We start from the raw sequence: 18,737 nt of genomic DNA, 5'->3' as shown, positions 1-18,737 counted from the left end.
AAATAGATTCAAACTGCAAGTAGTTAGGAGCACTTGGCTGAAAAGAGTCAGGGAAAGACTTTATATAAGAAAATGTAGAAGCAAAGAAAGGAAAATATTTAACTGGCTATAGCTTAAGGCCTAGTTGGTTATTTGTGTTGGGTTGCACTTAGTGATTTGATTTCGTAACCTTGAGACATTTACAGGCTTAGGATTTGGTTTGCTTACATCAGCCCCTATGGTGTTAGAGCCATCTCAGTATAATGGCTTCCTCGTTTAATTAATTTCACAAAGGTAAGATTATCTGTCCAAATGCCAGGATAAAATGCAGCCAAGTCTCAGAAAGAATTGCAGCTGAAAACTAGAATGCTGTAAGACAACCACGATGGGTATTTTCCTTTTCTGCTTCCCCTTTGCATTTCTTCCTTATTAGAAGATCAGTCTTACCTTCTACTCAGTCCACATTATGGTGATTAATTCAAATATTCAAGTGTTAATTATAGTTTCAGTCACACACAGAAAATGATCCTTGGTCTGAATTCACTCCTAAATCCTACATTACTCGCACCACCTGTGGCCAGGAGCGACCATGACATTATACAGATATGGCCACTGGGAGCTGTATACGTGATGGCAGTGGTTTGCTGGAACTGGCTTATAATGACATGTGCATGTGCTCAGTCGCTCACTCATGGCCAATTCGTTGCAACCCTATGGACTGTAGCCTGCCAGATTCCACTATCCGTGGGGTTTTGCAGGCAAGAAAACTAGAATGGGTTGCCGTTTCCCATTCTAGGGAATCTTCCTGACCCAGGGATTGAACCTGCATCCCCTGCATTGGCAGGCAGATTCTTTACCACTGAGCCACCTGGGAAGCACTATACAAGAGCCAACTGTGAGATTTTTCAGAAATTTTGCAAACTGGTTGTTAACAAAGGGATTATTTAAAATTAGATTATATATGGAGTCTGTCAAGGCTGTATATTACCACCATGTTTATTTAACTTTATGCAGAGAACATCATGCGAAATGCCAGGCTGGATGAATCACAACCTGGAATCAAGATTGATGGGAGAAATATAACAACCTCAGATAAGTAGACACTAGCACTCTCATGGCAGAAAGCAAAAGGAACTAAAGAGCCTCTTGTTGAGGGTCAGAGAGGAGAGTGAGAAAGCTGGCTTAAAACTCAACATTCAAAAAACTGAGATCAGGGCATCAGGTCCCATCTCTTCATGGCAAATAGAAGGGGAAAAAGTAGAAGCAATGACAGATTTTATTTTCTTGGGCTCCAAAATCACTGTGGAAAGTGCCTCCTGCCATGAAATTAAAAATAGTTACTCCTTGGAAGAAGAGCTGTGACAAACCTAGACAACATATTAACAAGTGGAGACATCACTTGGCGGCCAAAGGTCTGTCTAGTCAGAGCTATGTTTTTCCAGTAGTCACGTATAGGTGTGGGAGCTGAACCATAAAGAAGCTGAGCGCCAAAGAATTGATGCTTTCGAGTTGTATTGCTGGAGAAGACTCTTGAGAGTCCCTTGGACAACAAGGAGATCAAATGAATCAATTCTAAAGGAAATCAACCCTAAATATTCATTCAAAGGACTGATGCTGAAGCTCCAGTACTTTGGCTACCTGATGTGACAAACTGACTCATTGGCAAAGACCCTAATGCTGGGAAAGATTTGAGGGCAGTAGGACAAGGGGGTGGTAGACGATGAGATGGTTGGATGGCATCACCGACTCAATGGACTTGAGTTTGAGCAAACTTCGGGAGATGGTGAAAGACAGGGAAGCCTCCTGGCATGCTGCAGTCCATGGGGTCACAAAGAGTTGGACACAATTTATCACTACTGAACAAAAAGTTGTAAATAGATGATTTTAAAAACAAAAGTAATAAATTTCAAAACTCACCACTTTAATTTTTTCAACTAAAAGTTAATACTGTCTCTGTTCTTGAGCTTATTTATAGTTTCATCTATTGCATCTGTGTGGTGAAAATACTACACAATTGTGTTACTGCATGATTTTCAACTGAACATATCACTTTGTTCATGATATGGCGTTACTTTGGTAGTTTGAAATAGGTCATGATGGAATTATCTATACTATAGAAATGGGCACACACTACAAAGATAGTTTTTCCTTCTGGAGAGCTGGTTGCTAAATATCTACCAGCTCACCACCAATTAAAGGAATCAAAACCCTTTATTATCTCCTTCTATTGTACTAGAAGACAAATTCCTTCAAACTAACTGTAATACAATTGATAATACAATTGATGCTTCTACAGTTAAAAAAAAAATTTTAATTGAAGTATAACGTGAAGTTGCTCAGTCATGTCCGACTCTTTGCAAACTCATGGACTGTAGCCTGCCAGACTCCTCTGTCCATGAGATTTTCTAGGCAAGAATATTGGAGTGGGTTGCCATTTCCTTCTCCACGGGATCTTCCCGACCCAGGAATCAAACCTGGGTCTCCTGCACTACAAGCAGACTCTTTACCTTCTGAGCCAGCAAGGAAGCCCCAAAATTGAAAATAAATTGAGGTATAGTTGGTTCAAAAAATAGGATGGCAGTTTTAAGGTTGTTACTGCTAAGAGATGACTGTGAGTTTGGATAGCTAGATAGCAGTTTGCATAGCCATGTTAACAAGTAACCACAATGAGGACAGCAAGTGTCGTGGGACTACAGGGCAGACAGTGATTACCTGAGACAGGCTGGATGATACATTAAAAAAGAAAAAAAAAAGGAATATATAAATGTCTGTGCTCAGATACTCAGTCATGTTCAACTCTTTGGGACCCTGTGAGTCATAGCCTGCCAGACTCATCTTTTCATGGGATTCTCCAGGCAGGAATACTGGAGTGGGGTGCCATGTCCTTCCCCAGGGAATCTTCCCTACCCAGGAATTGAACCAGCATCTCTTATGTTTCCTGCATTAGCAGGTGGATTCTTTACCACTAGCACCACAGGGAAAGCCCAATATACAAATAAATACATAGTTTTCCTTTATAGGGTTACATTCCCTGGTGTCTGAGATGGTAAAGAATCTGCCTGCAATGCAGGAGACCCAAGTTTAGTTCTGGGTCAGGAAGATTCCCTGGAGGAGGGCATGGCAACCCTCTCCAATATTCTTGCTTGGAGAATCCCATGGACAGAGGAGTCTGGTGGGCTACAGTCCATAGGGTAGCAAAGAGTCGGACATGACTAAAGCAACTTAGCACACACACATACATGTATACTATGAAATGATTCCCACAATCAAGTTAATATACATCTCTATCCGTTCACATAGTTATAGTAACTTTTTTTCCCTTTGGTGTAGTGAGAATACTTAAAATCTAACCTTTAAGAAAATTACAAGCATGTGTAAAATACAGTACTATTAACTATAGTCACCATGCTGTACACTAGATCCTAGAACTTAGTCATCTTAAAGCTGTTGTAGCTCTAATATTGTATTCTCTTATTTTATTAAACTTCTTTTTTTAAATATGTGTGTATGTATGTGCATTAGTAACTCATTTGTGTCTGACTTTTTGCTGCCTCATGGACTATTTAGCCCACCAGGCTCCTCTGCCCATGGAATTCCCTAGGCTAGAATACTGGAGTGGGTATTCATTTCCTTCTCCAGGGGATCTTCCCAACCCAGGGATCGAATTCAGGTCTCCTGCATTGCAGGCAGATTCTTAACCATCTCAGCCACCAAGGAAGTTCCTTTTTAAATAGATGTATATATTTGTATTTAACTGCATCAGGTTTTTCAGAGAAGGCAATGGCACCCCACACCAGTACTCTTGCCTGGAAAATCCCATGGATGGAGGAACCTGGTAAGCTGCAGTCCATGGGGGTCGCTAAAAGTCCGACATGACTGAACGACTTCACTTTCATTTTTCACTTTCATGCATTGGAGAAGGAAATGGCAACGCACTCCAGTGTTCTTGCCTGGAGAATCCCAGGGATGGGGGAACCTGGTGGGCTGCCGTCTATGGGGTTGCACAGAGTCGAACACGACTGAAGCGACTTAGCAGCAGCAGTAGCAGTGTCAGGTTTTTATTACATCACTAGAGATCTTTCGATGAGGCATACCGGTTCAGTAGTTGAGGCTCACCGGGTTTAGTTGCTCGTCATCATGTGAGATCTTAGTTCCCCAACCAGGGATCGAACCCAGGTCCCCTGCACTGCAAGAAGGATTCTTAACTAGTGGACCACCAGGGAAGTCTCAGTTATACTTAACTTTTTGATGTATTATTTTATAAAGATACCTCATCCTTACCAGGCATAGGTGAAGATGGGAAAATACAGAGGCAGGAGCATCAAATCAGGTCCTATTAAATTAGCTCACATAGTAGTTTACAGAGGCATTCAGGCAGGCAGTAAATAGAAAAGAGGGTGGAAGGTGAAGGCACGCTAGGCTTTACGCATCTGGAAGTCCAGATAAGCATTTCAGTAAAGGATACAGACTCCTATCTCCTTCTCTCCTCTCATCTACATGCACTTGCTTAGAAATAGGAAATGTTCTCATCTGCATCAAACTCTTCAGAATGAGCAGACACAAGGCCTCTAGTGGAAAAGGCCAAGAGACAATGGCAGCGGGAGGCTCGGCTTCTTTACTGCATTGAGCAACTGTTTTAAACACAATTGCATGATCTATTCAATGATAAACTCAATTTAGAAAGTTGCCTAAAATTCTCATATGTAATTTTTAAAAATGAAATATTTCAAAGACACTGAAGACAGTAGCGTAACCCTCATGTATGACATGCTATTAATGTATTAATAATTATTGATAATTAATGTAACGTATTAATGTCATTGCTTTGACACGTATTTCAGGTGTTTCTTGTCTTTAAATAAAGCATATCTGATGAGCATTAAATCCTCCTTGTACCCCTTCTCAGTTCTATTCCTTCCTCACATCCCAGAAGTTAACACTCTTTTGAAGATTACTTCTGGTCTATAATTTTGTATTTTTCATACATTATTTTTGTATAAAATAATACATTACTTCTTATGTGTTTTTAACAATTAAGCAATATTACCATAGCAATTTGAAAGCTCCCATTTCACTTAATATTATGTTTTTGAAATATAACCATGTTTTAGATATGGCTCTTGTTCATTTTTAATGCTGTATTATATAACTGTATATGAATATAACACAAATTATCTATACATGTAATTCTGTATTCCATGCTTAGGTATGATTATATCATACTTTACTGATCTATTAATCCATCTGTCTTACTTTACCACACTATGTTACTATGTGTTTTATGATAAGTGTTGAAGTCAGGTAGTGCTAATCCTCCAAATTGTTCTTGTTTTCCAAAATTATTTTGACTCTTCTAGGTCCTTTTCACTTCCCTACGAATTTAATTTCACCTTGTCAATTTCTTTTAAGAACCTCTACTGGGATTTTGAATGAGATTGCTTTGAATCTATAGATCAACTCAGGGAGGGTTGACATCAATAGTGAGTCCTTCAATGCATGATGAGTATCTTTTCATTTATTTACGTCTTTAATTTTCTGTCTATACTGTTTTATAGTTTTCAGTATTCCTAAGTATATTTTTAATGCTATTGTAAATGTTTTTAAATTTTATTTTCCAATTGTGTGTTGCTATATTTAGAAATACAGTTGAACATATGGCATTTTATATTACTTCTCTAAGTGCCATGTAACAACATACCCCCAAGTTTAGTGAATTAAAAAACAACCTTTATTATCTTTTGTCATTTCTGTGGGTCAGGAATTTCAGAACGTCTTAGTTGGGTAGTTCTGGCTCAAGAAATTGAGGTCAGATTAGGGCTGCAGTCATATGAAGGCTAATCATTTGAACTTCTGTAGGTTGCATATTTATGTTTTTTAACCTTTTCTAATATGCAAGACTCAACTTCCACATTTTGTTTCCTCTTGTGGCTCATTCTGGACCTTGGCTTTAGTCTTTCTGTTATACAAATTAGCAACCATTAATAACTACTGTCTTGATCTGTTTATCTCATTCATGGTTATAAAATGGTGATGTCCTAACTTCTAACATTGCTTCTCCCTGGACACATATTAGCTTGACGACCTCCCTAAAGAGAAACTTTCTTTCATCAACTACTTGCCTGATAACCATGAGATACAGTTCTAATTAGAAAGACAGGTTAAATGATAACTTCTCTTGTTTACTAATTTTCAAAATAATGAACTGGTTCCCTAGCATCACCCAAAGGGGACTGATAGATTTTTTTGAACTATGACGAATTCAAGGATTTAAACATATTTGATATATTTCAGTCCACTGCAATTTTGTCTTTATAGCTGCTCAAAATGCCTCATAGTTTGATAGGGCTCTAGCATTCTCTGATTACTACTTTCTAATATGACAAGATGTTCTAGGTTCATATTGCATATTCCCTTTATTGATATTCTCTAAGACTTTGTACTGAGTTTCCTTTACTCTTCACTCTACATGACCTTCCCAGGGCAACAGAATCCAACTACCATTTTTTTCCCCTAAATCCACACACTTCATAGATATATACTTCAGTCAGTAACACTAGTCAAAGGTAAGGCAGTTGAGAGGGATGGTGGAGGAAGAGTCTTACTGGAAAGTGTATGCCCCAATTAAAGGAATTAAGCTTTAATAAAAGCACACAAACACTGATGGTGCAAGATGTCTTAGGTTAGCAGGCACCAGTCTGCAACCTGTTCTATAGGACCTGGCCCTGGTCTGATTTAATAGTAAACATTGTGGAAAATGTTTCAGAGATGTTTAAGATTTTGCTGTCTTCCTCTTAGGTGTGCTGCTCATCTTGAACTTGTGTTGGCTTATTTTCACGTTTTATAGGTGTGGATCTGTGGAAAGCCAAAGGTGTTTTCCATCTTCTCCCTCCAGTGGGTTCACCCCTGAAATTACGTCTCTCTGTAGATACTGAGCTGCTTTTGTTTTTGGTTGGGTCCTGATTAGGCCCTTACTCCTAAAGATGTGGCCTGTTTCTCAAGCATTATCTCAGCCACTTGTTCTCTCACTCATTATCTGGGTGGTAGCTCAGTGATGTTCTCTGCAGATCCTTGACCACACCAAGGCCTCTTTCCTGATCAGAGCCTTTCATTGTGCTGGTCTCTGCCTGGATGACCCTTATCTCCACCTTTTGCTGCGTATCAGTCTCAACTTCATCTCCTCAGGACTTTATATAGAAAGCCTTCACCTATCCCCTCTGCCTTGCCATATTAGCTTTTTGTTTCTTTCATAGACTTCATCATGATTTTTAATTTTTTTACTTATGTTTTGTCTTCCTCAGTAGAACATAAACTAACTCCTTGAAGAGAGAAACCAATCAAGGTCAATCAAAGAACAAGGCAGCATAGATCTTTCTTTAAATTTGTCATTAGTTTGATTTTATATCTTAACAATGTTACTTTTTTTTGCGTTCAAATGTCTTTCCCTTGTAAACTCAGTTATGGAACAGTGGAGCAAAATTACATTTTCATCCCTCTGACAATGAACTTTAAGCAAGTGTCCTCGAAGATCTTACTCTATCATGTAAAATGACTTTTGGTCACTCTCGTAGTTTTAATTTCTCAAGTCTGTTTAACTCAACTGTGTACCCTAGGATCTCGATACATGTTTACAAATTTATGTGACTTACAAAGCTATTTTAAAATACAATGTAATTCCTTTCCCTCGTAAAAAACAAAACTAGTAGGCTTTTGTTACAAGTGAGCTGATCGCATCCTGCGCTGCCTTTCGGTAAGCCTCCAGCACCAAATTAGAAAGTACATCCTGCACTGAGTGTAGAAAGTGATGGCCGCAAGGGGACTGGCCCCGATTTTTCCTAAATAAGCCTTCAATTTTCAGAACTGAATCCGGAGTCCCGTGGAGAGACAGGAAGCATCTTTGTCTTGAAGCTGGAAGGTACTTTAATAGGCGCTTCAGGTGACAAAATTGACAGACCAGGGAGTACGCAGGGTAGCGGTAACTTGGAACACTTCATCACTAGAAATGAAACTCATTCCAGAGACTTCCGGGTTGCGGGAGGCGGCACGACGTGCGGACGTTACGTCACGTTCCCTCGCCCGTCCCGCCTCCTCGCCCCTCTCCGCACTGTGACGTTCCCAGGGAGGAACGTAGCGTAAACAGCGCAGAGCACTTCGGGAGCTGGATTGTTTCACGCAGGAAGCAGGCTCCATTTTAGCGCCGCCCGCCGTCGCCATCTGTTTCCCTCCCCCCAGCCCCCCGCCTTTCCCCCCCTCCCGTCTCTAAGCCCCAACGGGAAGGCTGGGCCTAAGCTGTGGGTGGCTAGAGTGAAAGGAGGGAAGGGGAAAAGAGAGAAAGGGAAGAAGCGGGGAGAAAGGGTGAATCGGGAAGGGTAAGTGTAGAGGCCACGGTGCGGAGCGCGCAGCCCAGCGGACGGACTGACGGACGCGCCTGTTTTGCTGCCGCGGCTGCGGCGCCCGCGCGAGTCGCCTCGAAGCGGCGGCGGCGGTAGCAGCAGCAGCAGCGGAAACAAGAGGGGAGCAATGGCGGCCGACAGCCGAGAGGAGAAAGGTTAGTGCGGAGAAAGGTGACGGGCGGAGTCTGGGCTCTGGAGTGGTCGCCCGAACCGTGGTCGTCGTTGTGAGTTGGGGGTTGAGGAGGTTAGCTTGTTCCGCGCGGAGCTGGTCTCCCCATGGAGATACTCGGGACTCACTGGCAAAGACCAGGCCTGCCCTTTCGTCCTCGGTCTCCACATGACCTAACACTTCATCTAGTCTTGGATTTTTTCTTTGATCCTAATTTCCTTCTTCACGTAACGTTTATCCGTCCTGGGCGCGGCTGAGAAAAGGCCTCTTCTGAGTTGCAGGCCCTTGGTTTTATTTCCTGGTAGTATTATGCGGAGGTAGTGCGTATTTTGAGAACAGTCTTTTCTGTTAGATTTTCGAAAACCCTTAATGCCACGATTAAAGCTGGTAGTTTAGTAAGTAAGGCTGTTTAAGACGTGGTATAGATAGATGATTAGTCCGGGGAAATGTCGACAAGTAATTTCTGGCTGTTCCTGTTAAATAGGCAGTGGCAGGAATGGCCTGTTTGGTTACATATTTACTTACTTTGGGAAAGGTAATGTTTGAAAAGATGATTATGTGGTTCAGGCCAGGCAGAAAAATTCTTGGCCGCTATTCTGAAAGAAACACGTTTTGCGTAGTTCCTGGAGGGTAACTAGGAACAAATAAATTAATTTGTAGAGAGTCGGAGGGATACAGTTGCTTTGAAATTTGGGAGGAACTGATGTTGCCAGAATGAAATGTCAGGTCTTTTGAAATACTGGCCTTCCGGGGCCTAGAAATGTTAATGTAGATCCAGAATCAATACAAGTCTGAAGAGTGGTCTAGATTGGGTGGTGCGTTAAGGTTTTTTACAACCCTAAGATTACTATAATAGTTTTGGGAAGGATATAGCTGATTATTAAAATATATATATATACACACACATATATAGCCAGCTGCTGCCCTGTATTTCTCGGATCTACCCTTTTGTGTGGCTAATTAACTTGGCGAGGGGAGCATTTTGTTAAATGGACTGTAGAGTCAAGTTCCATTAGATTTGTGATCTCTAATTTTGCTCCTTAGAAGAAGGAAGAGTTAGTGAACTGGAAAAATCAGTGAACTGTTCTAAGAATAGGGGCGACCTTGGGAATTGGACTGGGTGGGAATATGTTTAAGATAACTAACTGCTCCTGCTTAAAGCGGGAGATGGTGACTGGGTTTAGTAGTTGAATTTTCCTTCCTTAAATGAGTCCTTAAAATCCTCTCCCCTCCTTTTGAGAAATCCAGAAGGAATTCAATCATGGGATTGATTAGGTTTTAGTTGTTTAATTTTCCTTCCTTAATTGAGCCCTGAAAATCCTCTCTCCTCCTCTTGAGAAATCCAGAAGGAATGTGATCATAAGATTGCATGATGTTAGTGAATAAAACAAACTGCTTTTAATTAGAAGTATAGTAGTAGTAAATAGATGATTTTAATCAGTAAGAATTAACTCAGTCAACGATTGTTTCAAGAGTGTAATCTATGAGCTGTGTGGGGGCGGGGCGGGGGTGGTGGTGGTTGTGGTATGTGAGATGAGCTAGATAAAAAAATGAGTAAAACTCTACTCCTCAAGAGTTCCTTGTCTCAAGATGAAAACAGTTGTAAGTCAGTTATGGAGTAGACACAGCTGTACAGGAGGAAAAAGAGTAGCTGCTGTATTGAATTTTTTGCTTTAGAAATGGATTTAGAGGTGAAAATGTCTAACTACAGGAATTTTGTCACTTACTGGGAAGTAGTAATGCCACCTATGAGCAATACTTAGGATAAATTGTCCAGCTTTTGAAAGGCCTAACATTTGTGTAGTTTTTAAAAACTTAATTTCTGTAATTCAGCTTCAAAATTTATGCTAAAAGTGCTTATCTTACAGTTTAAGATTGTCTGTAGTTTACTGGGAAAACTAGCAGATACATACCTACTGGAGTTGCTTATTTAATTTTGAAATGGGAAGATTTCTAGAATAGCCTACTTTGCAAATAAGGAAACTGAGGCCTAGGGTGTCTTACTTTCTTGATATTTGCCAAGCAGCTGGAAAAGAGCTAGAATTAGAATTAATACTTTGTTTTCACATTGAACAAGGAAAAATGAGCAGCTCAGTACTTATTGTCATCAGTTGTCTTGTATGAAACCTTAAGAAACTATAAAGATAAGCCCTGTAAGAATCTTAGACATGTCACAAACCTCAGACCTTTCTTTAAAGATCTATAAGTCGTGTAGGATCTTGATAAGAAATTAAGTTGCAAATATTTGCTGTAAATAAAAGAACAGTTAAACTTTTGGTCATAAACCCCTTGTATTATTGGGCTTTGCACATTAGCTATATAATAAGCAGACATTATCTTCTATAAATGCTTCTGTAATACCTGTACCTGAAAGCTCAAGTCTGTAATTGGAGAAGTTGCTTGCTTAATTCGTGTGGTGATTATCCAAAACGGAGATTTGGAAGATGTTGAAATGTTGGTAGTATTATTGAATGTTATTTGCCGTTTTTTTGTATAAACATTTTTGCAGTTTGTTTCTTAAGTTCCTAAAAAGTTCTTTCTGAAGAACAGTTACACAAGTTTAATATATCTAAAATGTGGATTATGAGGTACCACTTTAAAAAGTAGCATGTTTTTTGCGTGTTACCCAACTGGAAGCTCCATGAGGGCCAGGAATATGTCTGTCTTGCTTACCTGATTCCTGGTGTACAGTAATTGTCTCAGGACCTTGAATAAATGATTTAGAAAATTGTAAATCATTAGTTCAAGGTTAGACTTCATTAAAAACTAGTTATATGATATTTGCTGTTGCTGTCCAAAGTTAAGAGTTTCTCAGTTTATACATAACATACAGTCATGCAAATACATACAAATACATGCATTTGGTAACACACACACTAGTCCTCACTCTAGTAAGTCCTTAGGGCTAGATAGTCTTCGTTCATTTTAGTTAGGGCTTTGTAAAGCATAGAGTATGTTTGATATTCCAGTATATTTGTTTTATCCATAATAGAAGTAGGACAGAAAACTACAAATGCTCTCCATAGACTTCAGTTGTTTGTTTTTTGAAAGACAGGAAGTTTGGACGGGATGGGAAATCCAAGTCTCTTCTTTTAGAAGAATGACAATTTTGAATGACAAAAAAATAACTGAGAGACTGGTCCTCTCTAAAACAAAATGGAATGGGAGGCGCAGGGAATGCTGCTCAATTTTGAATGACAAAAAAATAACTGAGAGACTGGTCCTCTCTAAAACAAAATGGAATGGGAGGCGCAGGGAATGCTGCTCCATTGCCAAACCCCACTGTAACTGTATTAGCTGAATTAAAATAGCAGCTGTAACGTATTGGTGCCCTGTGTTAGACACAAAATGCACGATATATTTAACCACTCAGGTTTTTTTAGTTTTTCCTCCCTTTAAATATTTAAGGTCTTAATCTGAACCTGGATCCTGAAATAAGTAGTACTCTGTATCTCCTGACCCAGAAGCTTCCAAGGTCCAAAAAACAAACAAAAAACAAACCATTTCTCAGATAAAGATTATTTTCAACACAGCTATCCCTGGAGTTAAGGATTGTGGCCTTTCAGGCCAGGAATTTCAAGGTTGAGGTGTAATTCTGGTAGAGTGGAAACAGTACTAAATTTGGATTCAGAACTGTGAGATTTTAATCACAGTACTTGAATTCATTGGGCTTCTTTTTGGAATACTTGTTCCATACATAACCTTCTAAAGGTTAAACTACTTTGAAAGCCAGTTAGATTTTAAAGTTCTGTCTTTATCTTATCCAAACAAATACCCCCATCTACAGAAAACAAGCTTTGTTGACTGACACAGTTTTGAACAGGTTCTCTAAAAACAGTGATTTTTTTTCTTTCTTTGTTTTGTTTCCTGAATTGTGGATCTGTATATTTATCCCAAAACTCAAGTTTGTTAATAGTTTTTGATGGTAATATAAGATTATGCTTGCTTAACCAGTGATGATAATGAAGTCCATATATGAACATCATATATTGCAAATGCAAAACGTTCACAGATGATTGTATTTCCATAAAGGAATCAAGCTAGCAGCAGCCTGCTTTGTTTTGTTTTCAGTCAAGGAGTATGTGAAAGTCGGACAATTCAAATAAAAATCTGAATTTGGAAATCCTCTTGAAAATTTATAAGATTTGACAGGGTACTTGCATGTCTCTTAAGACAGTGAATCCACTGGAGTTGAGTAGGCTTGTCCCCTTTAGCATTCCTACTCTTTCACAAGGTATCCTGTGTACTAAAAATATATGTTTGGTGTTCCTGTTACTTCAGTGTCTTGAATTGAACCTTAAATTTTTTTTAGTTAATATCAGTGTTGTGTAAGAGTTATGCGTATATGCATCCTAGGGTCAGGCAGATAAAATGCTTTTTTAATAGATTGTGTGTGTGTCTTGGCAAATAGATGTGTGTGTGGCAAGTAGATGGAGAAACAGTGGAAACAGTGGCAGACTTTATTTTCTTGGGCTCCAAACTCACTGCAGATGGCTATTGCAGCCATGAAATTAAAAAACGCTTGCTCTTTGGAAGAAAAGCTATGACCAGCCTACACAGCATATTAAAAAGCAGACACATTACTGACAAAGGTCAGTACAGGCAAAGCTATGACTTTTGCAGTAGTCATGTATGGATGTGAGAGTTGGACTATAAAGAAAGCTGAGCGGTGACAAATTGATGCTTTTGAACAGTGGTGTTGGAGAAGACTCTTGAGTCCCTTGGACTGCAAGGAGATCCAACCAGTCCATCCTAAAGGAAATCAGTCCTAAATATTCATTGGAAGGACTGATTTTGAAGCTGAATCTCCAATACTTTGGCACCTGATGCAAAGAACTGACTCACTGAAAAAGACCTTGATGCTAGGAAAGATTGAAGGCAGGAGGAGAAGGGGACGACAGAGGATGAGATGGTTGGATGGCATCACTGACTCAATGGACATGAGTTTGAGTGAACTCCAGGAGTTGGTGATGGACAGGGGAGCCTGGTGTGCTGCAGTCCATGGTGGCACAGAGAGTCGGACTGAGCGACTGAACTGAGCTGTGTGTGTCTTAGTCGCTCAGTTGTGTCTGACTCTTTGTGACCCCATGGACTGTAGCCCACCAGGCTCCTCTGTCCTTGGGGATTCTCCAGGCAAGAATACTGGAGTGGATTGCCATGCCTTCCTCCAGGGGATCTTCCCAACTCAGGGATGGAACCCAGGTCTTCCATATTGCTGGCAGATTCTTTACCATCTGAACCACCAGGGAAGCCCTATTTAATTAATACAATAGGTAATGGCAGGTATTGAGTTAATAGAGAATAAAGGGGTAAGTATGGTCTGTGTTCAGGAAATATTGGTAAATGCCCTGATGTAAAGAACATAAAGCTAGATTGTCTCATGGAAAAGTTTGACATAAATTATCTTGTCTGTGTTTTTACCAAAAACTGTCAGGACTGCTCCAGCTGGTAGTTTTCAGGTAAGAATTTGGGCCCCTAGTGATTAAATAGTCTTTTTTTAAAATGTAGAATATATATTCTTACTCCAGGAGTTGGTGATGGACAGGGAGGCCTGGCGTGCTGCGGTTCATGGGGTCGTAGAGAGTCGAACACGACTGAGCGACTGAACTGAACTTAAACCCTTGGTGCTTTCAAAAACAAAGCATCCAAGAGCTAAATTCATTCTACAGGCTCTTAGTGTATAACTTTGAATGGATTTGAACTTTAACTGTAAATAGGAATACTGTTTGTGTTTCATTTGAGTTACTTTGTTGCATCGACATATTGTGAAAAATTCATTTTTTGTTGTGGCTTTAAAAGGGTGTTGTTTAGTTTTTTAAAGACTATATAGATTTCTCAAAAAATAAATAAAGCACTTTAAATACTGCATTTGAGGGGCTTCCTTGGTGGTCCAGTGGTTAAGAATCCACCTTGCAATGCAAGGGACTCGGATTCTATCCTTGGTTGGGAAAGATCCTACATGCCACAGAGCAGCTAAGCCCCTGTACCGTAAGTGTTGAGCCTGTGCTCTAGAGCCCAGGAGTCTCAACTGTTGAGCCCATGTGCTGCAGCTGCTGAAGCCCTCGCGCCCTAGGGCTTCTGCTCCGCAACAAGAGACACTACCTCAATGAGAAACCCATGCGCCACCACTCCTGAGCCCAAACTCTAGGGCCTGTGCAATGAGAAGCCACCACAATGAGAAACTCAAGCACCGCAAAAGAGTAGCCCTTGTGCAGTAAAGACTCACCACAGCCAAAAAATAAAAATAAATAGATCTTTAAATAAATTCATCTAAAAATCTTATTAGGAAATGCTGCATTTGAGTTATATTTTATATAGAATTCTTAACCAGGCATCTGCTAACCTTTGTTCATTTTATTGCTAATATTCTTATGGTGCTGCTGTCAAACTATGAAGAAATTGAACATGTGCATATCACTGTGCAGAATAATGTTAAATTTCAGGATAGACGAGTGATTTAAAGCATAAAAGAAGCCATACTGGAGAACCAGTGAATGTTACTTTCTCTCTTCTTCCCCAAAAGGATGTACCAGGGGTAGGTTAATCTTTCATAGTAGTAACTTCTGAGATTACTAAAATAATCCTTTATAGCTAATTCACTTTAAATTAAAAACATGAATTAAAATACATACAAAGTGTACATTTTCTAGCCAATGAATGGTCATAGGAAGCAGTCTATTGACTTTATAACCCAATACTCTCTCATTATTTTAAGAGTACACCTTACATTTATAATTAAATAAGCAAAACTAAGCAAGTGGTGATAGTTTGGATAATACCTTCCAAGTATTTGGAACATTGCTTCCAGCAATAGTTGGAGTCCCTGGATCCTCTCTTTGAACCTGAGTAGACTTTTATGATTGTCTTTGAGTAAAATACTATGGCCCTTTTTCTTTTGGGCTGTATTAATATATCTTTAGAGCTCTAAACCACCATGAAAAAGGTTGACTTATGCTGAAGCTGTCATGATAGAGAGTGCCATTGAAATGCATGCCCTAGGAGCCCCAGTTGTTTTGAATCTACCCAGCAAGTGTGAATAAGTAAGCCTTCAGATGGTTTTAGCCAGCCTTTAACTGCAGCCACATGCGAGACTTTAGTTGCGCCTCAGAACCATAAGCAATAATAATGAATGACTGTATTGTTTTAAGTCACCAAGTTTTGGGATAGCATGTTAAATTTACTGCAGTAGTCAGAATATTTATATACTTGTGTTATTGAGAAAAGAGAATTTTGTTTTGTCTTCAGGACCATATTTTGTGTATTATGTACCCTAGTCGTTTTATTTAATCCTCCTGAACAAATACCTGCCCCCCACCCCACCCCAAACAGTGATCTTTTTATTCTAAATTCCTCTTATCAGAGGTGAAGAAATTGGAGCTCAGATTGGGACTTTCCCAAAGATACCTAGCTCTTAAATGATGACCTGGATTTTCTTGCTTCCAAACACAAATCTTGTCTGTATCATATTTCAACAAATAAACTGGTTTCAGTGGTGGAGAAAAGTAACTTAAATACCATCTTTTATATCAGGAAGTCAGAAAATAATATTTTAGGCTCTGTAGGCTTCATAAGGTCTTTGTCATATATTCTTTTCTTTTTTAAAAACACAACCTTAAAAATGTCAAAACCATTCTTGTCTTGCCAGTCAAAAATAGGCTGTGGGCTGAATTTTGTCCTGCAGGTCTTAGTTTGCCAATTTTGTCATAAAACCAGTTACATTTTTGTTGTCATAGAGTATAAAATGGGTAAAAATTGGTAGACATCAAATGAGGATATTATGGTTGAACTTACAGTAAATTTAAGATGCTGCAATGTTTGGGATACAGAGCTTTCTGATGCACTAATTTGAAATTAATTACTAGTGCACCCAACCTTTCAGTGGTGCTTTGTAGTTTTGTTTTCTTAACACTTTGTTTAAAGGTACTTATATTGTTTACATGTAATTTAACCCTATATTTTATTTATTTATTTTTTTAACCCCATATTTTAGAAAGCCTGAACTCTGGACAAGTAAATTTGCATTAACTTGAACTTCTGAGCTTCTATTTCTTTATCTGCAAAGTAGTCTGTCTAAAATATACCTTACATGTGTCATGTATGAAAGTGATAAAATGTTAGAAAAGCAAGTATTGGTTAGTATTTTAAAAATTTGTAGATACTTTCTAAAACTGCAACTAATCTTTGGATTTGTCTAATAAAATTATTAAAGTTTTTAAAGAGAGTAGTACCCTTTTTGTAGGGAAACCATGATTTGGGCCTGTCTGAAATTTAAATTGATACAATCAGCCTCACACTATTTCTTTCTGTGTTAGATTTAGCATGTATAAAAGTATATAATTTCATGTAACTGGTCAAGCTTTTGGGTGGATATTTCTAATCAAGAACTAGCAATTTCTTGCAAAGATTTAGATAGCACTGTATTAATTGTCTTATTTGCTCTCATGTCATAGCTCTTTTTTTTTTTTTTTTTTCTTTTGGTTCTACAGATGTCTTTATCTTTCAAAATTTGTTGGACTCACTTTTTTACTGACTAGAGGACTTTGACCCAAAGATTGCTTAATATCTGAAAAACATGGATTTCTAAAAATCAAACTATATGTTTTTATTCTTTATTTATAATATAGTATCCAAAAATTGTTTGCACTATTCAGGTTTCGAGGGGATTTTCTTCAGTGAAAACATGAACTCAGAGGATGAGAGAAATCTTTTTGGTTTACATATCTTGGTTTTCAATAACAAAAAAAAGGGAAGTAGTCCATATAGTATATATTCATTTTAGAAAAATAGTAAAGTACAGAGAAGCATTTTTATGGCTCAAAGAAATCAGTTACTATGCTGTTTCAGGCATGTATAATTTTCAGTGTTCTAAGTAGCAACTGTGGCTCCAAATACAGAAGATGTGTTTCCTTTTCTGTATCCTGTGTCACCTTGCTTTTCCTCTTATTTTACCTACGTTATCTGTTTTAGTTCTCTTCATTCCCTGATTTCTCTCCCTCTTTGGGGAAATTTGAGTTATATCTAACCTGTTCAAAGACCTCAGGTTAATAAACTTTGTTATACTTTCAGTGGGCTTTGCTTTTTGGCTGGAGCCATGGATCCAGTTGTCCTGTCTCATCAGTTTTTATGATTTTATACCTCTTGTTATGGCACCTTAAATTTGTAAAGATATTTTTGATGTTTGTATGCTTAGTGTTTAAAATGTTAACCATTAACTTTAGTGCCTTATTTGGTGGGGGGTGGGGGATCAGTTTAAAGTAGTAAATAACATAATTGCATGTATTTCTGAGAATTTTTTTGTCCCATTAGACAGGATGGGGGTGCGTATGAAGGGGGAATCGGATGATGAAACTGAGTTGTAAGTTTTTGTGATCATTGAAAGTATCAGTTACAGTCAATGGTTCCTTTGTCTGGACAAGTTACACTTTTTATAGTTCAAACCAGCAGCCTCAAATGTTTCTGGTTATGTACCCAATCACCAATTTTCTTCTTTTAACCTGCTTCAATGTTATTTCAGACAACAGGATAGCTGTAGGGATAGTACAAAGATTGTTTTGCTTTTCAACCACATCTCACACGTTAACATTTTTACCATATGTCTTTCTAATTCATTCACACTCCGTCTTTTGTCTGTTGCAGACATGATGCTTCTTTGCCCCTAAATACGTAAACGTATGTGTTTTCTAAAAAGTATAATTCTCTTTTACTTAACAGTAGTACTATCAAAATCAGGAAATTAACATTGATACTTGTAGTCTGCAGGCCTTATTTAGATTTCACTAGTTCTTCGAGTTAAGTCTCAGGTCATGTGCTGTATCACATATCTTTTAGTCTCCTTTAATCTGAAGTGTTTTCTTAGTGTGTGTATTTCATGATATTGATGCTTTGGGATGCCTCTAAATTTGGGTTGGTTTTGTATTTGTTTCCTTATGTATAGGTTTAGGTTTTGCATTTTGCATAGGAATATTGCAGAATTGTCCATGAGTAGTGCGCCGTACCAGGGTCCATGATACTGATTTGACCCTGTGGATGGTGTTAACTTTGATTACTTGTTTAAGCTGGAGTCTGCCAGAGTTTGTGAATTGTAAAATGGTAATCAGTAAGTATTTTTCCTGAAGTACACAATCTTCCATAAATATGCATGCTGTCGCTTCAGTCGTGTCTGATGCTTTGTGACCCCATGGACTGTAGCCTGCCAGTCT

The 18,737-nt window shown here is 38.7% G+C and overlaps 1 protein-coding gene across 5 annotated transcripts in view; it reads left to right on the top strand.

The window, feature by feature from the left end:
* Positions 1-8,210: 8,210 nt before the first annotated feature.
* The window catches only part of YTHDC1 (YTH N6-methyladenosine RNA binding protein C1), a 38,332-nt gene continuing 27,805 nt past the window's right edge, over positions 8,211-18,737 (top strand). For all 5 annotated transcript variants that reach the window (XM_065914739.1, XM_065914738.1, XM_065914737.1 and 2 more), the window contains exon 1: positions 8,211-8,524. In XM_065914739.1, coding sequence (XP_065770811.1) covers positions 8,497-8,524 — 28 coding nt within the window. In that variant the 5' untranslated portion in view covers positions 8,211-8,496. The remainder of the gene's footprint in view (positions 8,525-18,737) is intronic.

The sequence above is a fragment of the Muntiacus reevesi genome, chromosome 22, assembly GCF_963930625.1.
Source record: "Muntiacus reevesi chromosome 22, mMunRee1.1, whole genome shotgun sequence".
NCBI classification, from domain to species: Eukaryota; Metazoa; Chordata; class Mammalia; order Artiodactyla; family Cervidae; genus Muntiacus; species Muntiacus reevesi.
Note: the sequence above shows the minus strand (reverse complement) of the source record. Positions and strands in the feature narration are given on the sequence as shown.